The following is a 25,414-nucleotide window of genomic DNA, read 5'->3' on the forward strand; positions in this document are numbered from 1 at the left end:
GTGCACCTTTGTTACTGATACAATGTTTTAAAATACGCGCTGCCTTCGTCCGCCAATGAGATAGAGAAGCCTGCAGCTACCAATCAGCGCAAGGAAAGGGGGCGGGTAAAACTGGGAAACGGTTTGTTCCGGGTTGACCTTTTCTTTCTAATGTGCGTCCGGGTTACCAACTGTCGGAGTTTGGAGTCGGGTACCGTGGAATTCTTCCCGCTTAACACTTTTTCTTGAACCCTCAGCATATATTTCCCACGAACGCTCACGGAAATCCTGAGGTTTCAGCCCTCATCCTTTGTCCTTTACCACGTTCCTTCTCAGGAGCGCAAAAGAGAGCTGGTTTAGGACGCTTGTGCGTCTTGGGGTGGGAGACTACATTTCCCAGGAGGCACACGAACAAGCGCCCAAACTATTTCCCAGAGTTCCCCACGTTTCGGCCCTACAAAGCGGTCTTCCCTCGGGGTTGAAGACTTCGGGCCAAGATGGCGACAGGAACGGGCAGTAAGTGTCTGTGCTTTTTTTGCGTGGAAAGCTTTTTGTAGAGCCGAGGCCAGGCACCGGGGTTCTGTCACACGCCTGGGGAGTAGGAGCAATGATTTTCCTGAGAGCGCAGAGTCTTCAGAGACTTCCGCTTGACGGCGTCGTGGAAGGCCAGTGTTTGGGGGTCGAAAAGTGTAGGGTCTTGTGTCTTAGGGCGGCCGCAGAGGTTTGAGAAGCAGCTCAGCAAATCCTTGCATGTTTGGGGACTGTGTGCAGTGAAAGATAAAGCTGCTCTAGAGACTCGGGCGTGCAGACGAAGACGTGTTGTGAGCCATACCGAGTGGCCGGCGCCTCAAAGAGCCATTCACACTCCGACCAACGTTTGTGGGCCCTACTCGCCGTCACAGAGAAATGGGATAGTTTATCCGGGAGCTTTTTCTGGCCCTGGGGAAATTGCGTGTCTTGCACCTCAGCCATTTTCCTCTGTTTCGTGGACTGACAAGATCTTTTAGGCCCGACAACTCAAGGGGGATCGGGGGTGGGGATTCTGAAAGCAGTAAACAAGTTTTTGCTTAGAAGGAGGCGGGGCAGTAAGGGGGGGGCTACTCAGAATCCTGGGAAATGAAATAAGTCCTGGCGCCCAAATTGGGATAAAGTATGTATTATTAAAATGGCTTTTTGGGAGAACTGCCTTATCTTAATCTGACATTGTCTGTTTTTTATTTTATTTTTTATTTATTTATTTATACCTGGGACCCTTGAGTCCGCAGGCCAACGCCCTATCCACTGAGCCAAATCGGCCGGGGCTATTTTATTTTTTTTATAAAGCAGGGTAGTCATGAAGAAATTAAATATTTTGCCAGATACTCATTGCAATTCGCACGTAATGAATAGGTACCACCCACCCAGTGGTGATATTTTACTAGCCAGGTGAAAATCAAGATTTGGTGATAGAGCTCACTTTGTCCTTACAAGTTCGGATGTTTTGTGTTAGGCTTCTAGACCTCCGGTTGGGGCCAAGAACTAGTGCCTCAGTGGTTGCTTCTAAACTTTCTCTCCTTTCAGAACACAAGCTGTTGAGTAGTGGCCCCACAGAACCATGGTCCATCCGAGAGAAGCTGTGTTTAGCGTCTTCTGTCATGAGGAGTGGGGATCAAAATTGGTAAAGTATTTAGGATGTCTGGTTTCTTGGGTCTTAAAAATTCTTGGGTGGTTTTTTAATTTTTATTTTTACATAAGTGGATTCCTGTAATTAGTCATACTGATCTGTAAGCAGTATCCTACATAATGAAAGGGTAATATGCAAATTGACCCTAAGGGTGGGGAACAACTGGTCGCTATGATCAACTGACGGCCAGAGGGCAGACGATTAACATAGGAGCTGCCCTCTGGTAGTCAGTGCCCTCCAATAGGGGGAGCTCTGCTCAGCCACAAGCCGGGTAGTGGGAGTCTCTCCCACCTCCTTGGTAGATCTAAGGATGTCTGACTGCCAGCTTAGGCTCAGTCCTGGGAGTGGGCCTAAGCCAGCAGGTGGACATCCCCCGAGGGGATCCCAGACTGCAAGAGGGTGCAGGCTGGGCTGAGGGACACCCCCCCCCTCCCCTCCCAGTGCACGAATTTTCATGCACCAGACCTCTATTCTATATATAAAAGCCTAAGCAATCGGTAGCTGTGATGCACACTGACCACCCGGGGGCAGACACTCGGTGTAGTAGCTGCCTCCAGTGGTCAGTGCGCTCCCACAGCGGGAGTGCTGCTCAGCTGACCGAAGTGAGCCTCTCCCACCTCAGTGCTACTGAACTGCAGATGCAGGTGCAGCGGGGCTGGGATGCGTGGGAGTGGTGACCTCCCGGCTCAGGATCCTCCCTGGCCTCCTGCAGCTTCAAGCACTACTACATCCCTTGGCAGTCCGACATCCCCCAAGGGGTCCTAGATTGCAAGAGGGCACCGGCCAGGCTGAGGGACCCCACACCGGGCCTCTAGTTTCTTTTATAACAGTTTTATTAAGGTATAATTTACATACCATAAAATTAACCCAATGTATTCACAGAATTTAGTATATTCAGAGTTGTGCAACTGTCAGTCACTGTACAGTCTCCACCTCATCTAATCATTTACTTCTGTTTCTATGGATTGCTTATTCTGGATATTTCATATAAACGAAATAATTTGTGATCTGTGACTGGATTTTTTTTTTGTTGTTTTACTTAGCATAATACTTTCAAGGTTCTTATTGTATCGTGTCAGTACTTTTTCTTTGTATGACTAAATAATGGTCTGTAAGAGTATACCACATTTTGTTTATCCATTCATCAGTTGATGAGCATTTGTGTTCTTTTAAGTTGTTGTTTAACTTTTTGAGGAACTGCAAAATTATTTATATTTTTATTGATTTCAGAGAGGAAGGGAGAGAGATAGAAACATCAATGATGAGAATCACTGATCGGCTGCTTCCTTCATGCCCCCCACTGGGGATCTGAGCCCACACTCCAGGCATGTGCCCTTGACTGGAATCGAACTCGGAACCCTCCAGTCCTCAGGCTGACACTCTATCCACTGAGCCAAACCAGCTAGGGCTACAGAATTACTTTTTTTTTTTAACAGTGGCCCCACCATTTTATATTCCCACCAGCAATAAATGAAGGCCCAAATTTCTCTATGTTCAACGCTTTTAAAAAAAATGTCGTACTGATTTTTAGAGGGAGAGAAAAGGAGATGGATAAAGATAGCAACATCAATGAGAGAGAAACATCATAGATCAGCTACCTCCTGCACACCCTCTTCTAGGGACCGAGTCTGAAACAGGGGCATGTTCCCTGACCTGAAATTGAATCAGTGACCTCTTGGTTCATGGGTCAACAATTTAACCACTGAGCTGCACTGGCTGGGCTATATATATGGATTATATATATGGGCTATTTATATAAAAATGTGGGTTCATTTTTTGTTTGTCTTTTTTATTATAGCTGTACTAGTGGATATGCAGTGATATCGCATTGTGGTTTTGATTTGCATATCCCTAATGCCTAATATTGAACACCTTTTCACATGCTTATTTGCCATTTGTATGTCTACTTTGGAGAAATGTCTGCTCAGATCCTTTGGATTACTTATATTTATTACTAACTTAAGAACTCTTTACCCTGGACACAAATCCTTGTCAGATAACTTTCAAATATTTCTCCTTTTTTGTGTATTGTCTTATATTCTTGATTGGTATTGTTGATAGCACAAAAGTTTTTCATTTTGATGTGTCCAATTTATGTATTTTTTTCTTCTGTTGCTTGTGTTTTTGGTGTCATAGCTAAGAAACCATTTTTTTTTTATGTTTTCTTTTAAGAACTTTATAGTTTTAGCTCTATACAATTAGGATCCATTTTGAGGTAATTTTATGTATGATGTAAGGCAGGGGTCTCTTTTCATTGAATTGTTTTGGCACTCCAGTTTTTCTTTTTAAGTGTCAAATAGTAGGACTTTGGTTTCCAATCTTTTTTGCTACTAGGATATACACTTTTTCATTTTTAACGTTTCTCTTTTCCCCCCTTCTTTCCCTCAGGATCCAAGGCCATTTTAATTGTCTTAAGCCTTATAGTTTACTGTACACATTTGTGTTTACATGGTATGTCTCTACTACTTTAACCATTCTGATGAGTTTACAAAAGCACTGTTATTGGTCATCTTTAGCATTTCTGCCACTTTATCTATTTAAAAAATAACTTTTCAAAGATGTAAATGGGGCCATAGCTGGTTTGGCTCAGTGGGTAGAGCGTTGGCCCTTGGAGTGAAGGGTTTGGGTTTGACTCCGGTCAAGGGTGGGTACCTGGTTTACAGGCTGGATCTCTGGCCCTGATCAGGGCGCATTCAGGAGTCAGCCAATCGGTGTGTCTCTCTCATATCAATGTCTGTTTCTCCCTGTCCCTTCCACTCTCAAAATCAATGGAAAAATGTCCTCAGGTGAGGAATAGCAATCTAACAGACAAAAAAATCAGTTCAACTTATATTTGAATTGAGTTATATTTAAGTTAAAACTGAGATTTATCAAATTAGTGTGGTTCATTTTGTCTTGGGGTTTACCATTTACTTTGATGCAAGAACAGCTGCTACATAGAATATCTCACACCTTTTTTAAAAAATATGTTTTTATTAATTTCAGAGAAGGGAGAGAGAGAAATAGAAACATCAATGATGAGAGAGAATCATTGATCGGCTGCCTCCTACATGCTTTCTACTGGGGATTGAACCTGCAACCCGAGCATGTGCCCTGACTGGGAATCAAACTATGATGAAGGGAAGGGCGGCGGGGCAGAGAAACATCCATAGCTCAGACACATCAATCAGTTGCCTTCCACATTCGCCCTAACTGGGACCAGGAATCAAACCTGCAACCCAGGTATGTGCCCTGGTCTGGGAATTGAACCCAAGACCCTATGGTGCTTGGGTCAACGCTCCAACCATTGAACCACACTGGCAAGGACTGAATTGATTTTTTTAAACAAACCGCCAAGTAAATTGGTTTGGAATACAGTCTGATCTGTATATTTCCTCACATTTTTTGTAGAAAAATAATGTGAAAACACTTTGAAATTTTAAATTGGTATTTATTTTTTGAGGAAGTGCTAAGACATAAGGTTCAAAGTTCAAAATGGTACAGTGTCTTTATCCCATCACGATACCTCAATTCCCATGTTAGCAGTTTCTTGTGTGTTTCTCTAGCATTAATTTTGTATATATGAACAAAAATACATTTTCTTTCTCCTTTTAAAATATCTTTTTATTGATTTCAAAGAGAAGGAAGAAGGGGAGAGAGAAACAATGATAAGAGAGAATCACTGATTGGCTGCCTCTTGCACGCCCTTACTGGGTGGGGATGGAGCCCACAACTTGGGCATGTGCCCTGACCTGGAATCGAACTGTGAGCTCCTGGTTCATGGGTCGATGCTCAACCATTGAGCCATACCGGCTGGGCATATTATATCTTTTAGGTCTTTGTATAGCTGTATATCAGGATCTGTCTTTTTGCTGCTTTTTTTAACAGCTGCATGATATTGTTTTGGGATATATCATAAACTGATACTGTCTTAATGGATACTTGCTAACAAATACAATCTTGCATAGTTATGTATAAGTTATATCTAAGATAAACTGAAAGTAAAATGATTGGATCAAAGAATATATGTTTATAAAATTTGACAAATATTTCAAATTGCTCTACTCAGAGATTGTTTCAATTTATACTCCCATTGATAATATATCAGAGTATCTGTTTTATATGCCCTGATTCATATATTGTGTTTTTGATCTTTGACAATATTATAAAAGGTGAGAAATAGTTTTCCTATTTTCATTTGCATTTATTCTGTGATTAGTGAGGTTGAATATTTTCATGTGTTAAGGAGCCAATTTTATTTCCTTCTACAAGCTGATTTTTCTATTTGATTACATCCTTTTAATTTGGGGGGCTCCTTATGTATTGGAGAGATTAATCATTCGAGGTGTGAGATGCAGCTTTTTGTGCCGTCTGACTTACAGTGATATTTTTACCTTAAAACTTTTAAGGCCTCGACAGATAGCTCAGTTGGTTAGAGCATGGTCCCAATATGCCAAGTTTGTGGATCCCTGGTCAGGGCACATACATGAATCATCCAGTAAATGCATAAATAATTGGAAAATCAAATCCATCTCTCTCTGTGTGTCTCTGTCTCTGTGTCTCTCTGTCTCTCTGCCCCCTCCCTCCCTCTAAAATCAATCAATAAAAATAAATAATTAAAATATTTTTAAAATGTGAGTTGTTAATAATTTTCTTTTGCAGCTCTTGGATTTTGTGTCATAAATAGAAAGTTCTTTAGTCTGAAATATAAAATAATCTTATGATTTCTTCTAGTACTTTTCATTGTTAAATTTTTTGTACATTTAAATCTTTGGTATATTTAGGACTTTTCTCAGTATAAGTTGTAAATTATGGATCAAATTTTATTTTTTGGTTATAGCTATCCATATAACAATGTTAAGATTAACTTTCCCTTTAAAAAGTTCTGTGATACTGTTATCCCAACATAAAATTTAAAAACTTTTTAAAGTTATGAAATATTTCAACCTCATAGAGACGTATGGAGAATAATAAATCTAGATTGCCCATGTACTCAGTACCTGGACAGAACAAATCTTAATATACTTTTAAAAATATATTTTTATTGATTTAGAGAAAGAGGAAGGGAGAGAGAGAGAAACTTCAGTTGCCCTCCATATGTGCAATGATTTGGGCCTGAACTGGAAACCAAGGCTGGGAATCCAACTGGCAACCTTTCCGTGCACAGGACGACACTCAATCAACTGAGCCACTCTGGCTGGGCCAAATCTTAATATTTTGTCATGTTTTCTTCTTAAAGAAATAGACAGTTTGAAGCCCCTTTACACTTTTTTCTACACTTTTTCTTGATCTAGTTCCTGTCTAACTCTTTTCATTTTTGCCTTTTTGTCTTTATACCTGCAACTTTTTAAAAGGCTGTATAATTACTTCATAGCAGAAAATTGTCATCTTTTCTAGTTAATATTATTGTTATAAATATCCATGTCACCACATATCTCATAGTTATATTTATGGACTGTTTAATTCACAGACTTGAAGAGCCATATGGTAAACATCCTTTTGCAGGCATTTAGGAATAATCTATTCACAAGTCTGATCAAGTCTACACCGTACTTCTTGGTGCTTGCTTATTTTGTCAAATTATTATTTTTTAATCCTCACCTGAGGATATTTTTTTCCATTGATTATTTAAAAATATATTTTGCCCTGACCGGTTTGGCTCAGTGGATAGAGCGTCGGCTTGCGGACTGAAGGGTCCCAGGTTCGATTCCGGTCAAGGGCATGTACCCTGGTTGCGGGCACATTCCCAGTGGGGGGTGTGCAGGAGGCAGCCCTTCGATGTTTCTAACTCTCTATTCCTCTCTCTTCCTCTCTGTAAAAAATCAGTAAAATATATTTTTTAAAAAAATTAAAATCAATGGCTGAAACCGGTTTGGCTCAGTGGATAGAGCGTCGGCTTGCGGACTGAAGGGTCCCAGGTTCGATTCCGGTCAAGGGCATGTACCCTGGTTGCGGGCACATTCCCAGTGGGGGGTGTGCAGGAGGCAGCCCTTCGATGTTTCTAACTCTCTATTCCTCTCTCTTCCTCTCTGTAAAAAATCACTAAAGTATATTAAAAAAATATTTTTATTGATTTCAGAGCAGAAGGGAGAGAGAGAGATAGAACAATCAATGATGAGAGAGAATCATTGATTGGCTGCCTCCTGCATGCCCCAACCAGGAATCAAGGCTGCAACCCAGGCACATGCTCTTAACCGTAATCGAACTTGGGACCCTTCAGCCTGCAGGCCAGTGTTCTATCCCCTGAGCCAAACCAGCCAGGGCTCCCTTGATTTTTAGAGAGAGTGGAAGGAAGGAGGAGAGAGAGAGAAACATCGACATGAGAAAGACACATTGATTGCCTCCTACACGTACTCAACGGGGGCAGGGGAATGAACCTGCAACACAGGTACATGCCCTTGACTAGGAATCAAACCTGCGACCCTTCCATGCAAGGGCTGATGCTCTACCACTGAGCCATACCTTCCAGGACTGTTACATTATTTTCTTATATTACATTACTAGGAACTATATTTTTGGATCAAAAGAACATTTTTGGGTCTGTATTATAGTATAAATTGCTTTTCAAAAGGCAGATCTTTCTAAGAAGCCAAAATCAACATAAAAACATTTCCCCAAATGAACAGAAATGATGCTTTATTAGGTTCTAATACCTTCACTTCACCCAAGAAATATATCACCTAGGAAAACTGTTTAGCAATCACTCCTTCTCAATGACTTTAAATTTAGTCATGTCATTTTCCATAGTCACATATTACAGTATACCTCCCAGTGACAGTTTTTTATTCCAGGGTTTGTACTCCAAACATTGAACTCTCAGTGTACTTTTCCTCCCCCCTCCCTTTTTTTTCCTTCTGTTTGGTGTGTATTAAGGCTTTTCTCATTTTATAGGGTATCAGTTAGCAGAGCAATCAAGCCCTTTGCAGAACCTGGCCGCCCTCCAGACTGGTTCTCTCAAAAAGTAAGTTCCCAAGCAAGTTTTAGAGCAGTCTCTGAGATGTGAAGTGGGTTCCCTGCCTTTTAATCACAAGGCTTTTATACCATGAGTAGGGAAACTAGTTGAGAATACCTTTTCATTATCCGTTATTTGCTTATCCATGCATGTCAGTGTAGCATAACTGTTAAGAGCCCCCTTTCAAAAAAGAAAAAAATGTCTAAAAGTAAAAAAAAAAAAACAGCCACACAAAAAACAAAAGACCCCAAGCTTGGGAATTAAATAGATCTGGGTTTAATATGACTCTACTTGAAAACTTTGGACAATGAGCTTCAGTTTTCTCATTTGCAAAGTAGCGATAAAAGTTGCTTCAGGATTGTTTTGAAGATTCAACTGAGGTAATACCTATAAAACATTTAGTACAGTGCTTTGCATATGGTAACTACTCAGTAGATAATAGCTATAAATATTGGCTATTAGGTTATCTTTTTATTTTGAACTGATTTGATGCTAAGTCATTTGCTCTCCTAGAAACATTCATGTCTCCCATCTCTAAACTTTAGTTTATGTTGAAATTTTCCTGGCTTGCTCAACTTTCACTTTTTTTCCATAGCATTGTGCTTCTCAGTACTCTGAACTTCTAGAAACTACCGAGACCCCAAAGTGAGTACAAAACCAGGCACTCAAGCTAAATCTCTTTAGTGGAGAGTGTTTACTGAGGAAGTCTGGTATATATCTATTTATATTACTGGGTGATAAAAGTATTGGAGCAGTTATCTGTGGGTAGGTGGTGGTGGAAAAGGCTCAAAGAAAGCAAATGGGAACGGGAACAGATGTTCTCTTATTCAAATGTGTATATGTTTTAATTTTCCACAGACGGAAACGGGGTGAAAAAGGAGAAGTGGTGGAAACTGTTGAAGATGTCATTGTTCGGAAATTGACTGCTGAACGAGTTGAGGAACTAAAGAAAATGATAAAGGAAACCCAGGAAAAATATAGGTACTTATCAGAGAAATGCCAAATGATTGGGGAAGACAAAAGAGACTGACTTCTAATACTGGTCAGGATATTTATTTATTTATTTATTTATTTTTAACATTTTAATATATTTTTATGGATTTCCGAGAGGGAGAGAGAGAGAGAAACATCAGTGATGAGAGAATCATTGATCGGCTGCCTCCTGCATACTCCCAACCAGAGATGGAGCCCACAACTGGGCATGTGCCCTTGACGAGAATCGAACCCAGGACCCTTCAGTCAGCAGGCCAAGGCTCTATCCACTGAGCCAAACCAGCTAGGGCAGGATTTTTTTCTTCTTGATTTCAGAGAGAGGAAGGAAGAGGGAGAGAGAGAGAGAAACATTAGTGATAAGAGAGAATCATTAATCGGACACCTCTTGTACGTTGGGGGCCCACAGCTGAGCATGTGGTCTGACTGGGAATTGAACCGTGACCTCCTGGTTTATGGATTGACGCTTAACCCCAGAGCCACACTGGCTGGGCTGGTCGGAATTTTTTAAGTAGCAGATTAAAAATCCCAAGTCTGTCTACCTCTCTTTCTTCCTACAGACGACTGAAAAGAGATGCAGAACTAATTCAAGCCGGCCACATGGACAGCAGATTGGATGAGCTTTGCAATGACATTGCAATGTGGGTTATATTATATTATTATTATTACTATACTCCTTTCTCTCTCTTTACCCCTCTTCTCCTTTAGTAATCTGGTTTATTTCCTCCTTCTGCCATTCCTTTAAGACTTGACAGATTCTGGAAAGGGAGAGCTGCATAGTGGCCTGGCATTGGAGGGGGAGGGGGGGGGAGTGAGTTCTAGAAAGTAATGAGATGGAACATTTCAATGTGAGAACATAACTTAGTTCTAACTTAAAAGTGGCTTCAGTTTGTGTGGATGAAGAACCAGTAGTTAGGCAGTACACTCAAAATTTCCTGTTTTGCTGATAATAATTCCTTTTTAACCCTTTCATCCAGAAACTGCTAGCCTGGCAGATAATTTCCTTGTTAGGCACTGTGAACTGTGGAGGAGCTAGAGCTGGCTAGGATCTAACCTCTAATTTCCTCTTTAGGAAAAAGAAATTGGAGGAAGAGGAGGCTGAAGTAAAGAGGAAGGCTACGGATGCTGCATATCAAGGTAAGCTGAGCCTAGTGACTGTTTAGTGATTGACTATACAGTATTGCATGCTAAAAGCAATTGAAAACTATTTTATAATGTAGAATCCACTGATTCCGATTTACCTGCACACTTTCCTTTGTCATCTCTTATCAGAATAAAAACATCTCTTTGGAAATAACTCTTAGAAAATTAGCTCTGCTCAAGTCTCACTACATCTGTGTCCTTTTAGGATACAAAGGCATGAAAATAAAAACATTGAACATAATTAAGATTTTAGAAATCAAAGGCCTATAAAAAGATTGAGAATAGCCCAAGCACTGGATATGGAGAGGAACTTAAGCATTTGTAATTCTAGGAATACATGCTCTGAGCTCATGAGGTCTTTCCTTGTTAAAAGCAGAATCTTTTTTTTTTTTTTTAATGTTTTTATTGATTTCAGAGAGAGAAACATCAGTGATGAGAGAGAATCATTGATTGGCTGCCTCCTGCATGCCCCCTACTGGGGATTGAGCCCACAGCCCTGGGTATGTGCCCCAACTGGGAATCAAACTGTGAGCTCCTGGTTCATGAGTTAAATACTCAGCCACTGAGCTGTACCAACCGGGAAAAAGCAGAATCTTAATAATAAGTTGTTAAGGAGATTGAGGGATGTTTAAACCACTTTCCTACTCCAAGGGATTTTGGGATAATTGAATAGTTTAAATGTTTGCTTAATGTGCCCGGCCGTTGAGGCTCAGTGGTGTTAAACATTGGACCCATGCACCAAAGGTCGCTCGCCAGTTCAGTTCTTGGTTAGGGCACGTGCCTGGGTTGTGTATTTGTTCCTCAGTGTGGGGCATGCAGTAGGCAGCCAATTGATCGATCAGTGTTTCTCTTTCACTGATATTTCTGTCTCTCTGTCCCTCTCCTTTCCTCTCTTTCTAAAATCAATAAAACATTTAAAAAAAATTTTTTTTTTTTTTAAGATAAAAAATTAAAAGGTGTTTGCTTAATGTAAGAATTTCTCTTGGGTAAGCTTTCTTGTTTCCCAGAGTGTTAAAGAAAGCCTTTTAAAAGATGTATTTTTAATTTAGCACTGCAGTTACTCAGAATAGGCCAAAATAAGAAAAAAAAAGCAATTCCAGCCCTAACCGTTTGGCGCAGTGGATAGAGCACCGGCCTGCGGACTGTAGAGTCCCAGGTTCGATTCCAGTCAAGCGCATGTACCTGGGTTGCAGGCACATTTCCAGTAGGGGGTGTACAGGAGGCAGCTGATTGTTTCTCTCTCATGGATGTTTCTACCTCTCTATCCCTCTCCCTTCCTCTCTGTAAAAAAATCAATAAATATAAAAAAATCAATAAATATATATATTTTTAAATTCCATGAGTTCTAGATTTCATGAAAGGACCACATATGGTACTATGTACATTGACTTGATATGCAAGTGTGCAATAAATATATACACATTCCTTCCTATCTGCTTTATGTCATTCTAAAGTATCCATAGGTCAAGCTGAGATTTAGAAATGTGAAAAGGCCATAACAGTGAAAATGAAAATAACAGAAGCAACAAAGAAAGCTTTCTAATCCAAACTCAATGCTGTTTTAGTAATGCAATATTTCTATTTTTCCTTTATTATATAATAGCGAAGTATGTCTAGTTTCATTTAGTTAATCTTGAAGACTTAGAAATTGTTCTTATATGTTCTAGCTCGTCAAGCAGTAAAAACACCCCCTCGGAGGTTACCCACTGTGATGGTTCGATCTCCTATAGATTCTGCCTCCCCAGGAAGTGATTATCCACTTGGGGACTTGACTGCAACCACTATGGAAGAGGCCACCTCTGGCGTGAGTATATTTCCATATGCAGGAATTAATCAGCAAAGGGGCAATAAGCCAGCAGAGAGCTGAGTGATGAGGAAATCACTTTTGGCCTGGAGGCAACTTCCTCTCTTGGTCTGAATGTCAAAGACTTATTTTACCTTGTTCTGTGCTCTAAGATAAGGATGGACCTAAAAACATTGAGGCTTTGACCTTTTGAGAGATAGGTAAAAGACTATATCAAGGAATTGTTTGTAAGTGTATTAGTCCTATAAAAAAAAGGTAGTGGGTAAGGAGTTTGTATAAAAGGTAGGTTGGGTGGAGGATTGGGTCATTGTGGGTTTGAGTAGGTGTAAAAGAAACAATTGTGGGGAAGAAAGTTGTGGCTGAGAGCAGGAGGGTAGGGGGTTTCTGGGCAGTTCCACTCAGGACTAAAACAATAATAGTTAGACACACTAACCCACCCAGATTAATAGGGAACCTTTCAGAGTTTGAGAAGTCAGATAAAGGTTCTCTGTTGTCTCTTAGGTAACCCCTGGGACTTTGCCGAGTACCCCAGTCACCTCGTTTCCTGGGATTCCTGACACCCTTCCTCCAGGCTCTGCACCCTTAGAAGTCCCCATGACCCCAGTAACAGATGATTCACCCCAGAAAAAGATGCTTGGACAGAAAGCAACTCCACCCCCCTCCCCTCTGCTGTCAGAGCTCTTGAAGAAGGGCAGCCTCCTGCCTACTAGCCCCAGACTGGTATGGAGACTTCTGTGGGTGTTTGAGAGCTGTGGTGATTTAATATTTTGGAAGGGAGTGCCTGGGACCTAAAATATGACATGGAAAAAAACATTTAAAAGAGAAAGAGATCTCCTAGTTAAATGTTAATTAATTAAAAAAACAAACAAAAAATCCAACACAGTAAGTTGATAGTGCTCTTGGATCCTGAGGTATTTGAAACCATAATTATTTTGGTTCTCTTCTCCAGAGAACTCTTGTTACAAAATTAGAGTTTCCCTTGGGTCTGAAATTACTCTCTTTGGATATTAACTTTTATTTTTGTAAAGTTTGGTCAACTGCTGGAGCTTTTTTGGGAAGTGGTAGTAAAGGAAAGCTTGAGTGTAGCCTTCACCTCTATTCTTCCCTGATAGGTCAATGAGAGTGAAATGGCTGTGGCTTCTGGCCACCTGAACAGTACAGGTGTCCTCCTGGAGGTAGGCGGGGTCCTTCCCATGATACATGGTGGGGATTTGCAGCAAACACCCAACACTGTTGCAGCCTCCCCTGCTGCCTCAGGTAAGTCATCACTTTTCCATATTTACTTTACTTTAGAGATATTGAACTTGGCATTGATAGTCCTTGGTTTCTAGTCTTTGTTACTAAGCAATTGTTAATCCTAGATTTAAAGCCAATCTTGGAACTATTTACCTGTTAAATCCTGTAGTGTCCCAGATTTTAAATTTCATCTTCAAAATATTGATAGCCCTGGATGATCACAGCATAGATATTAATGAGAGGAATAGAGAAGTTAATAGTGAAGCTGCTTCTCTGAAGCTTGCAAATTAAGATACCTGAGTTTATAGAGGATGGAGATTTGGATTCAGGGACCTGGACTTGAGTCTCAGGCCTACCACACTCTGATTTTGTGACCTTGGCCAAGTAACTTAACTCTTGAGCCTCAGTTTTCTCTTTTATTAATTGCAATGTTTATACTTCACAAAAATGTAGAGAGAATTAAATGATGTAGAAAATGTAAGACAAAAAAAAGCCCTTTGCAAAATACCAAACAAACATTAGATATTGGCATTTGATTTTGAGTGGTTTATGGCACACTTAACTTTAACAGAAGTGACATTTATTCACACCAGTTTTTTGTTATGTTTAATTTTTTTCTGAGGAAAAATTACTACCCAATTTTCATATACATTGTGTGTTCTAGTGCTTTGGGTCATTCCTATCTTGGTATAAGATATTAAGTAAAGTTAGAGAAAGTAAAGATATAGTTAATGAGTTTGTTTAACAGGAACTGCTTTCATCCTTTGAGATTAAAAATTTTCTTGGTTGTGTCTTAAAGTGGCTATTGCTTCTTATTCATGTGCTTCTTTCTTACCTCATTTTGTGTACCTCTTTGTCTGTTAGGTGCTCCCCCTCTTTCCCGGCTTTTAGAAGCTGGTCCTACACAGTTCACCACACCTCTTGCTTCCTTCACTACTGTTGCCAGTGAGCCTCCAGTTAAACTTGTGCCACCCCCTGTAGAGTCTGTGTCCCAGGCTACCATTGTCATGATGCCTGCGCTACCAGCACCATCCTCTGCTCCGGCTGTCTCCACTCCTGAGAGTGTAGCTCCAGGTGCGTCCCTGACCCACGCCCTGAGCAGCCGCTAGGTCCAAAATTTCAGTTAGAGAAAAGTGATCAAGAGCATCAGCTCTAATTCACATGCCTCTCTGTTCTGTTCCCCATGGACATTTGCCATCTTTATCCTTAAGAAAAACAAGAATGTGAGAAGAGGTGGGTGGGCTTTTATGTGTTGGGGGAAAGGCCAAATGTACACATAAGAGTGGGTTTGAGAATATGTTCTCACTAAAACTGGGAGAAGAAAACATAGGCAGATGTAAGAACTTTTTCTGAGCTTTAGTGTATGGGTACTTGACATCTGTCTACATCCTTGATGTGATATCCATGTGGTCGCTTGGTTCTAAATAAGCTTCTGAGATGCTTTTCTCTTCCTGTTATTTAGTGAGTCAACCTGACACTTGTGTTCCCATGGAGGCTGTGGGGGATCCACATACTGTGACTGTTTCCATGGATAGCAGTGAAATCTCCATGATTATCAATTCTATCAAAGAAGAGTGTTTCCGATCAGGGGTAACAGAGGCTTCTGGAGGATCAAAGGCTCCCAGCATAGATGGGAAGGAAGATTTAGATCTGGCTGAGAAGATGGATATTGCTGTGTCTTACACAGGTGAAGAGCTCGACTTTGAGACCGTTGGAGACATCATTGCTATCATTGAGGACAAGGTAACTATTCAGCAACACCCAAAAGAATCTCTCATGGGTCCTACATAGGCTTCTCTCCTCAGCCTCTCCTTGCTTCTCATAGTAACAATTACATAAACAGTTTTCCTGCTCTGCCCACCTCCATCTCTGTAGTCCCAAAGCCCTTTGGTGCTGACGTACTAGTTATCTCCCCAGCCATCCTTATGTTACTGGTTTGCACAGGACAGATGCCTGTCCATTGATTGCTTCTACTACGTGGAGAAAATGGAGAGAGAAGCTGCAGATTCAGGCCATCTCATTCGGTGCTAACAGAATTGAGGTAATTGAGCTTCTGTGACTTCAGCAGTGTATGTTTTATGGGACAGGTAGATGATCATCCTGAAGTGCTGGATGTGGCCGCAGTGGAAGCAGCATTGTCGTTCTGTGAAGATAATGATGATCCTCGGTCTCTGCCTGGCCCCTGGGAGCACCCTATGCAGCAGGAACGGGACAAGCCAGCACCTCTTTCTGCACCAGAATTGACAGTCAAGCAAGAGAGGCTGGACTTTGAGGAATCGGAAAACAAAGGAATCCACGAACTGGTAGACATCAGAGAACCTGGTGTTGAGATCAAAATGGAACCTACAGAACCAGAGCAAGGCATTTCAGGGGCTGAAATAGTCACTGGGGTTGTTCCAGCCACATGTATGGAGCCACCAGAACTCAGGAATCAGGACTTAGATGAGGAACCCAGAAGTACTGCAGCTGGAGAGATTGCTGAAGTAGATGTTGCCAGTGGGAAAGGCGATGAGACTCCAGTTACAACTGTGAAGACAGAGGTATTTACAATAAGGGTCTGGGAGGATGAAGGGTTATACCTTAGGTAAGAAGTGAAAGTTTAGGCCTCTGGTTTTTTGTTACATTCCTGAGTTTTGACATGTTTGATGTGTCTAAAGTGTATGGGTGTGATGAGTGCTATACATATATATACTTAATCTATATTTGTTAAAGAATATAATAGAATCTAATTACATGGATAGGACTTGGAATTACTTATATAGTCACATTATCATTAAAGAATAAAATTGTGTAAGCTGTAGTGATTTACCAGTACTTAGGGTGTTTGTTCTTTTTGGTCTTTAGGCATCCCCTGAAAGCATGCTATCTCCATCACATGGTTCAAATCCCATGGAAGATCCTTTAGAGGCAGAAACTCAGCACAAATTTGAAATGTCAGGTAAATAATAAGACTAGGAAATCTGTATTCTGTAACTAACTTGGAATCATTTGCTTTGGCTTCTGAAGGATTGTGGGTTGTGGGCAAGTAGAGGAGATAGAATAGGTCAGCATGCAAAGGAGAGGTGCAGGGGATTATTGTCCATAGGAAGGGGAAATCTAAGGTGGAAAACTTCAGGTAGTCTTTCTCTCCTCTGCAGACTCATTGAAAGAAGAATCAGGGACTATTTTTGGAAGCCAGATAAAGGTATTTCAGACTTTTCTTTATTCCTCTTGGTGTGTGACTAGATTTCCTTATAGCACTACCTTTTTAACGAATTTCAGTAAACTCCCATCCTTATTCTCTATGAGACTGGTTTAGGAGTTGCATGGGGAAGAGCTGCAGTGGACAGTTAGGTGTAGTGGGAATATTATGACAACATGTGCTTCTCATCTGAAAATTTGTGAATATTATACAGACCTTTCTTTGCATATAATGCACAAAGAAACTTTGATATATTCAAAGAGATATATCAAATGAATAGGGATACTAGACACAGGGAGAACATATAAGAAATTAGATTATTAGTTACACTATTCAGAGGAAATCATCCTAAGTTTTCTTTTTAGAATTACTAAAGTAGTAGTAACAAATAGATTCAAAGCGATGTGAGCTTGCTCCATCAGATAAGACACAAAATAAAAGCTATTTTTGATAACTTTGTACCCAGGGTCAGAGTTCCTCTCAAGAGCAAGGGGAAAGAAGGAACGCCTCTTAGCTTAGTCTTAAGTAAGTAGCTTTTTTTGTTTCTTCCTTTTAAAAAGATCCTGGCTTTGTCCAGGTTCTAAATTACTTGATCACTCAGTGTCTGTAAGTGGATGGTAGGATAAGCGGTAGAGGGCTCAGTCAGGAAACAATGTGAGGTCATTTTCAAGAACTGATCTAACCCAAAAGGCAGATTATGTTTAATGACGCTTTGCATAATGACTTTGCTTGCATTTGCTAACTGGAGCACACTGTGTCTAAGGATGCCCCAGGTGAGGATGAGGAGGAAGATGGAGTCAGTGAAGCAGCCAGTCTAGAGGAGCCTAAGGAAGAAGATCAAGGAGAAGGCTATTTGTCAGAAATGGATAACGAACCCCCTGTGAGCGAGAGTGATGATGGCTTTAGTATACACAATGCTACTCTGCAGTCCCACACACTGGCAGACTCCATCCCCAGCAGCCCTGCTTCTTCTCAGTTGTGAGTATCTAAGATTCTTCCTTTGAGGTCAAGGCAGTGAAGGTGAGAAGTAGGAGAGGATCTTTTCTTTAATCTTACTTTTTCATCTTCCCTTTCTTGGCCTGGAACAAATACAGGCATACCTCGGAGATACTGCGGTTTTGGTTCCAGACCACCACAATAAACTGAGTATCACAATAAAGCGAGTCATAATCTTTTTGCTGGTGGAGGGTTTTGCCTTCAATTTGTAAAAAATGTAACATCTGTGAAGCTCAGTAAAGCAAAGCGCAATAAAATAAGGTATGCCTGTAGTTGACAAGAAATAATTAGGACTTTTTTTTTTAACTTATGCCTAGTGGAACTTCTGTATTTTTTTGTTTTTATTTTAGCTCTGTCTGTAGTGAGGATCAGGAAGCTATTCAAGCACAAAAAATCTGGAAGAAAGCCATCATGCTTGTATGGAGAGCTGCAGCTAATCATAGGTGAGTAGGGACTTTACCAGTTAGTAGGAACATTTTCTCCTCATTGTTGGTGACTAGAAAAAATTTGAGTAGGCTTATTTGGGGCTGGAAGCATTGCCTCTTAACAACTTTCAGCCACTTTGGTCAAGTTCTCTCACCTCTGCTTCTGGAAGATAAGCCAGTAATTGCATCTTATTCTCTTTGGACAGATATGCCAATGTATTTCTGCAGCCTGTTACAGATGACATAGCACCTGGCTACCACAGCATTGTGCAGAGGTAAGCCATAATCAATTCAGCATGCCAACTTCCCTGGATTGTAAGTTGTCCAGTCTTAGTGGATTTTTGCTTTAGACAGTAAGTTTAAAGCAAATGTTTTTGATGTGAGTAAAGATGACCAACTGCTAAACTGATTATTTCAGCAGCTGGGTCACTAATGATAGTCTAAAAGAATTAACCCCTTTTATTTCCTTTCTCAATATTTGTTATACAGGCTGACTTTGGCTTTTGGGTTCAGTGCATGTTTCAGGGTGAGGGTTTAGTGTTCAAGTCCTGGCAGCTGGGATTAGCAGGATGTGTGAGAAGATCTATATGGTAATAATATATTCAGGGATCCACTTGAGTCCTCTTCCCCTCTCTTAGATTTACCTGTTGTTCTTTTTCAGGCCAATGGATTTGTCAACTATTAAGAAAAACATTGAAAATGGACTGATCCGCAGCACAGCTGAATTTCAGCGTGACATTATGTTGATGTTTCAGAATGCTGTAATGTATAATAGCTCGGATCATGATGTCTATCACATGGCAGTAGAGATGCAGCGAGATGTTTTGGAGCAGATCCAGGTACTTTGAGGATCCTCAGTTTTTTAGCATGGATGAAATGATAATACTCAAGGGAATGATTCACATTGATGTCAGGAAAGGGGTGGCTTTTACTTGGACTAGCCATCAGGCAGAAACACAGGAACATGAAATTTATTCTTGTTGGATTCATGTTAGGTTTTTAAAAAATACATATTTTTATTTTCAGAGTGGAAAGGAGAGGGAGGGAGAGATAGATAGAAAGAAACATCAGTGATGAGAGACAATCATTGATCAGCTGCCTCCTGCACGCTCCACACTGGGGGTCGAGTCCACAACCTTAGGCATATGTCCTGAACAGGAATCAAACCGTGACCTCCTAGTTCATAGGTTGATGTTCAACCACTGAGCCATGTCTGCCGTGCTCGTTAGTTTTTTCATGTTGGTTTGGTAAATGAGTTGTGAGAAAATAGTCTTATCTTTCTTAGGCAAATTTCCTGAAATTTTAAAATAAAATTCTTATAAAATGATGAGTGTATATTTTGTATTACATTAAGTATAAGTATAGTAGGCAGTCAATAAATAGTTCATTATTTTTCATCACAGATAACTTATTTCTAATCTATAATTGCATTGCCAGGCACCCTTTGGAATATTTAACTTGAAGGGATGTGGTCTATCTCTGCAGAGTCTGCCAAATTACTTAAATTACTTGGTGATCTTTGGTTCATCTAGTTTTATTCTAAGAGAGTAGAAATTGTGATCCTATGTTATAGCAAAAAAAAAAAAAAAGAAAGAAAAAGTTAGAGCCATTTGGCATTTTTAGATTCTTGAAAATGTACAACAAAAATTAAAAGTGATCTAAATTTCTAGAAGTATTTGAATGCTGATTGCAAAAGGGTACTATATGAAGTTCTATTTACAAAGCCTAAGGTGTCTTTAATTCTTCCCTACTGGATCTGGTCTCTAGGGCCAACTGTGTTTCTTCTCCCTACAGCAATTCCTGGCCACACAGTTGATTATGCAAACATCTGAGTCTGGGATCAGTGCTAAAAGTCTTCGAGGAAGAGATTCTACCCGCAAACAGGATGCTTCAGAGAAGGTGAGGAGACCAAGAAAGAGCCTTTTTGCCATTGTTCCAGTGCTAGAAGTCTGAAGCATCAAAAGAACTTTGTTACGGCTTGGTATTGTTGGGCTTCTATATTCCAATGGTGTACGTACTAGGTGTACCAGTTAATAATGCGGATTTTTTTCCATAGATGGAGTTACACATATGTCGATATTTATGCTGTTTTGTTGTATTGGTAGCAAGCTTCAAAACTTCATGAGTCAAATTTGCTGAAGGTGTTAAACATCATTGATATTTTTACACTTAAAAATGTTGAATTTCATGCCAAAAAAAGAGTATTTGCGGGAAGTTTTAATTCATTACTTTATTTTGAAGAAAAGTGCTGCTGAAAGTTATCGTATACTTCAGGAAGCTTATGGTGAACATGCTCCATCTCAAGATACTTGTGAACGCTGGTTTAAACGCTTTAAAAGGGATGATTTTGATGTGAAAGACAACGTCCAGGTCAACCGAAAAAGTTTGAAGATTAACAATTACAAGCATTATTGGATGAAGATGCGTGTCAAACTCAAAAACAACTTGCAGACAGATTAAACGTTGCTTGGCAAACAATTGCCAGTCGTTTACAAGCAATGGAAAAGATTTTAAAGGAAGGAAAATGGGTGCCACATCAATTGAACGAAAGGCAAATGGAAAACTGAAAAGTCATCAGTAAAATGTTGCTTCGGCGGCACGAAAGAAAGTCTTTTTTGCATCGAATTGTGACTGGTGATGAAAAGTGGATTTATTTTGAGAATCCCAAGTGCACAAAATCATGGGTTGATCCAGGTCAACCATCAACATCGACTGCAAGTCCAGATCATTTCAGAAAGATGACAATGCTCTGCATTTGGTGGGATTGGGAAGGTGTGGTGTATTATGAGCTTTTAAAACCAGGTGAAACCGTTTAATACTGATCGCTACCAACAACAAATAATCAATTTGAACCACGTTTTGATCGTGAAACGACCAGAATGTGCCAGAAGACACGGCAAAGTAATTTTGCTTCATGATGATGCACCATCACATACTTCAAAACCAGTTAAAGACACGTTAGCACACCCCCACTGGGGATCAAACCTGCAAACTGGGCATGGGCCCTTGGCCAGAATCTAACCCAGGACCCTTCAGTCCATAGGCCCATGCTCTATCCACTGAGCCAAACCAGCAAGGGCTGAATAAAGCACTTTTGATATTTCTCTTGAAATTACTGTGTTTTCTTTGATTACAAAATCCGCATTATTAACCGGTACACCTAGTACAGATTTTAGAATGTTGGTCATTTGCTTCCATCCAAACAGAAGAAACCTGTGACTGGAAGGCTGGCCCAGTCACATGGGAGAAATTGTGAGCTGAGTGAGCAAATTACTAATTCTTCTAAGAGTGCTCGCAAGGTGGAGTAAATGACTTGGCTTATAACAAGTTCCAGAGGCATAATGGCCAGATTGCTTTTGGATCTCTTTCCTCTTGTTCTTGAGTTTTTAAGTTTTGTCTGTGTGTGTGTGGTGCTTGTGTCTCTGTCCTGAGGTTTGGGGTGCTTACGGCTGAGAGTTTCTGTGGAACCTGATCAGTGTTTGTTTGTCCTCTAACAGGACAGTGTCCCCATGGGCTCTCCTGCCTTCCTTCTCTCTCTCTTTGTAAGTATTGAATGGCTGCAAGGGGTGGTGTTGCCACAAAGATTCTCTGCTCCCGCTGGGGGTGGGTGGCAGAGGGAAAGCCAACATGCAGACTGTAGCAATGTGTTGAACTTCTGTTTATTCAGGTCATTGAATAAGAATCTGTCTCTTCTGCATTCCTGTCTTTCTGCATGTGTGTGTGTGTGGGCTGGGTAGGGACTTTTTATGAGTTCACTGGGCTGGAATGAGGTATTGGTAAGGATCTAAGATATACCGCTCCTCATTTCTTGACTCCACCTTTTGCCAATTCTTTTCTTACAAATAAAAAATTATTCAGAGCAGCAGCTGCTAGCTGGCTTTTGAAAAGTGTTCCTCATACTAGATACTCAACACACAGTTTTTATATTTTCCCCTAATATTAAGTTGCAAGACTGATGTCTGATACATAAACATTCAGTAAAATATAAGATAAAGATCTCAGTAACAATGACCACTGCAGAGAACAGTGGCTGGTGCAAATAGTGATAAGCTTAGGAAAGCTAGCCTAAAGACTTTTATTCCTTTGTCCATGAATTGGAGACCCTCTGACTGTTACTCATTTTGGGGCGCTGAGACATGATATAATGGAAAGGGCATTAGGCTAGATAGAAAAACCACATGATCTTAAATTGACTGGATTATTTCTTGGAGCCTTGTTTTCCTCATCTGTCTGCTGGAGCTAATATATGATGTACCTGTCCAGCCTACCTCACAGGGATGTTGTGAGGATAAAATGAGATAAGAGGTATGGAACTGGCTTGAAAAAAATTAAAGTGTTATACAAATACAAGATGGTATTTTTATTTTTACTGTTGCTTCAAAGGCAACTTGTGTTGGTGAACTCTAAATATTGAGTCTTTTAATGTTAGAAATGTTAAAATGGCCTGGCCAAGCAAAAGTGTTCGTTCATCTTGCCTACAGGCCTCAGCCTGTACCACAGACAGAACACTATAATCTCCGTTCTTTTTTATTGGCCTGCAACAGTGACTGGATCCCCAAGCAATTGGCTGGCTGTTACAAGGCTGGTTAATAGGATCTTTTATCTATGGAAGACAGCAATGTATTGCACAAGAGGAAGGATCTGGGCTGCAGGGAGAGAGCAGCAGATGGAAAGAAGCCTTCTGATTGTCCTGATCTCATGGAAAACAACTGTCAGGAGGTGCTAGGGAACTAGTGCCAGGGTCAGTCTGCAGGAAAGGCCTTTCTTTAGGGACCAACAAACAGCTGGACAGGTATGTTAGCTAAGAATCTCACTATCCACTGCCCTTTCTGACTCTCCCACCTTTTACTTTTTCTGTTCCTTTGCACATAATTTGGGGGCTGCGGAGGGATGACAAATAGTCATTTTGTGGGCCCCAGATGAACTCCAGCAATCTGGTGGGCAGGAGCAAGATACTCTGTACTATATATTCTCTTCCAAACTACTACCAGGTGATTTTTACCACACATTATGGGAAGACCTATATCCCCCTCATTTCCTGGATTTTTCTGCTGATTCCCCTCTCCCCTAAGAAATCAAATCCCCAGCATTCTTGTTCTCTTATTTTTTAACCAACTCATTCATACTCTCTTTGTCTGCCTGTCATTTAGGATGGTGGCACCAGGGGGCGCCGCTGTGCCATTGAAGCAGATATGAAGATGAAAAAGTGAAGTCTCAGAGTACCCTCATTGAGCTGAACCTGAAAAAGAAAGAAACAAGTTAAAGTTTGGGCTTGTGGGCCCAGTTCCAGAATTGGGAGTTAACAGAAGAAGCTCCTGGGCCATGTGACATGATCTGGGGAAAATCTCAGAGTTGGAGTAGCATAATTGCCTGTTTTAAGGCAAAAATCATGGGCTGTGTTAATGTCCTAATGTGTAACTAACAGATTGTAGCTAATTTGTACTGTCTTGTGAAGTGTACATACTTAAAAAAAAAAAATCTGTGAAGTGTTTGTGTTCACAATAAACTCTGAAAGAAAACTTGTCTGGTGTGTTCTGTGTGTGTGTATGAAACCTGTGATTTCTTCTGCACGATAACTGTTTTGTCATTTGTTAGAGAGGGAAAGTGGTCTTATAAAATGAATTATTCTGTTACAACTCAGAGAAGGTAAATAACCAAGATTTAACTTGTAATTAATGTTTCAAAATCAGCGGTCGCCAACCTTTTGGACCTCGTGGACCATTGGTTGGCGACCGCTGTTTTAAAGTGTTGCGTTGCGCAGTAAGGACTCTTACTCAGCTTTTCTTGAATATTTGGAAAAACTTAAAAGGTTTTAAAAGTTTTGTTCATGTCATTGCCCTAGATTTGAACATAGATATATCGGTAGTGCTGACCTTTATTTCATTTATTTATACATAACACTATGCAGATGGTATTTCTAGGATAGTATATTACTGTTTCCTTATCAATTTCTATGTGTGGAGCTCTTATGTGTTTTAGGATTCATAACATTGCTATTTGAAGGCTAAACTGAGTTTGAGTTATCAAATTTATCACTTGAGTTTATTCTAACTTCTCTTACTACATAGAATTAACTCCATGGAAACTAGTAATGAGCCTTTTATTATAAAGAGATGGAGATTAATAGGGTATTGCCTCGTACTTTGAGCCTTCTTGAGAAAGATGGGATTAGGCCCTAGCCAGTTTGGCTCAGTGGGTAGAGCATCAGCCCAAGGACTGAAGGGTCCCAGGTTCATTCCAGTCAAGGGCATGTACCTTGGTTGCAGGCTTGATTCCTTGCCCCAGTCAAAGCTTGTGCTGGAGGCAACCAATTGATGTGTTTCTCTCGTGCCCTGACTGGGAATCAAACCATGATCTTCTGGTTCATAGGTTGCCGCTCAACCACTGAGCCATGCTGGCCAGGCCAGATCTTTTTGGTTTAAATACTTTTTAAAGTTTGTTAGGATGCTAACAAGCTAAAACAATACAGTCTTTATGAAGTGATGGAAAGGAGTTTAATGAGCCCAGGAAAATAACTGCAGTATACCCCCAAAGCAGTGCACAAATAGGCATGTAAATAAGCAGTGAAGCCTTAGAAGTTGGAAAAGTATGGACAAGGAGAGCCATTAAAGGGACAGAGATTTTGGGTTGGTAGAGAAAGTGATGAATGAGTTTAGCAATCCTGGTTAAAGGTGTAGTATCTATGGTGGGGGCAATAGGGAGACATAATTAGAACAGGGATCACCTAAGGAATAACCAAGTACAAATACCAGACCAAGGAAGCAAAGTAGGGTTTGATTTACGGAGTACTTTGAGTCGCAGATTGATAAATTTATATTGAGGGAATGGCTGTTGTAAAGCCTTGCACAGGGAGAGTTGAGAGCAGATTGGATTAAAGAGAAATTGACACCCTAAGCGGTTTGGCTAAGTGGATAGAGCGTTGGCTTGCGATTGAAAGGTCTCAGGTTCAATTCTGGTCAAGGGCATGTACCTTGGTTGCGGGCACATCCCCAGTAGGAGGTGTGCAGGAAGCAGCTGTTTGATGTTTCTCATCAATGTTTCTAACTCTATATCTTCCTCTCTGTAA

The 25,414-nt window shown here is 40.6% G+C and overlaps 1 protein-coding gene across 9 annotated transcripts; it reads left to right on the forward strand.

Moving 5' to 3' along the window:
* Positions 1-240: 240 nt before the first annotated feature.
* Positions 241-23,869, forward strand: BRD8 (bromodomain containing 8). 9 transcript variants are annotated; one of them, XM_006772463.2, is made up of 22 exons: positions 242-495; positions 1,540-1,636; positions 8,513-8,582; positions 9,169-9,218; positions 9,432-9,554; positions 10,124-10,204; positions 10,636-10,700; positions 12,374-12,510; positions 13,012-13,230; positions 13,623-13,767; positions 14,611-14,820; positions 15,209-15,489; positions 15,834-16,286; positions 16,591-16,684; positions 16,884-16,930; positions 17,691-17,905; positions 18,274-18,366; positions 18,555-18,623; positions 19,010-19,187; positions 20,116-20,247; positions 21,846-21,890; positions 23,499-23,869. In XM_006772463.2, exons 1-22 carry the CDS (start codon positions 477-479, stop codon positions 23,556-23,558), a joined length of 2,883 nt encoding a protein of 960 aa, XP_006772526.1. In that variant the 5' UTR covers positions 242-476; the 3' UTR covers positions 23,559-23,869. The 9 variants fall into 9 exon arrangements, with proteins under 9 accessions (XP_015425125.1, XP_006772526.1, XP_006772528.1 ...); XM_006772464.2 differs by having other exon boundaries at positions 346-495; positions 20,143-20,247; XM_015569639.1 differs by lacking the exon at positions 21,846-21,890 and having other exon boundaries at positions 241-495.
* The last annotated feature ends 1,545 nt before the right edge of the window (positions 23,870-25,414 follow it).

Source organism: Myotis davidii, unplaced genomic scaffold (assembly GCF_000327345.1).
Source record: "Myotis davidii unplaced genomic scaffold, ASM32734v1 scaffold545, whole genome shotgun sequence".
Taxonomy (NCBI): Eukaryota; Metazoa; Chordata; class Mammalia; order Chiroptera; family Vespertilionidae; genus Myotis; species Myotis davidii.

Coding starts and splice junctions, on each gene's coding strand:
- BRD8 (XM_006772463.2), top strand. Junction 9,555..10,123: donor GAAACCCAGGAAAAATATAG/GTACTTATCAGA, acceptor TTCTTCCTACAG/ACGACTGAAAAGAGATGCAG. Junction 14,821..15,208: donor TCCTGAGAGTGTAGCTCCAG/GTGCGTCCCTGA, acceptor CCTGTTATTTAG/TGAGTCAACCTGACACTTGT.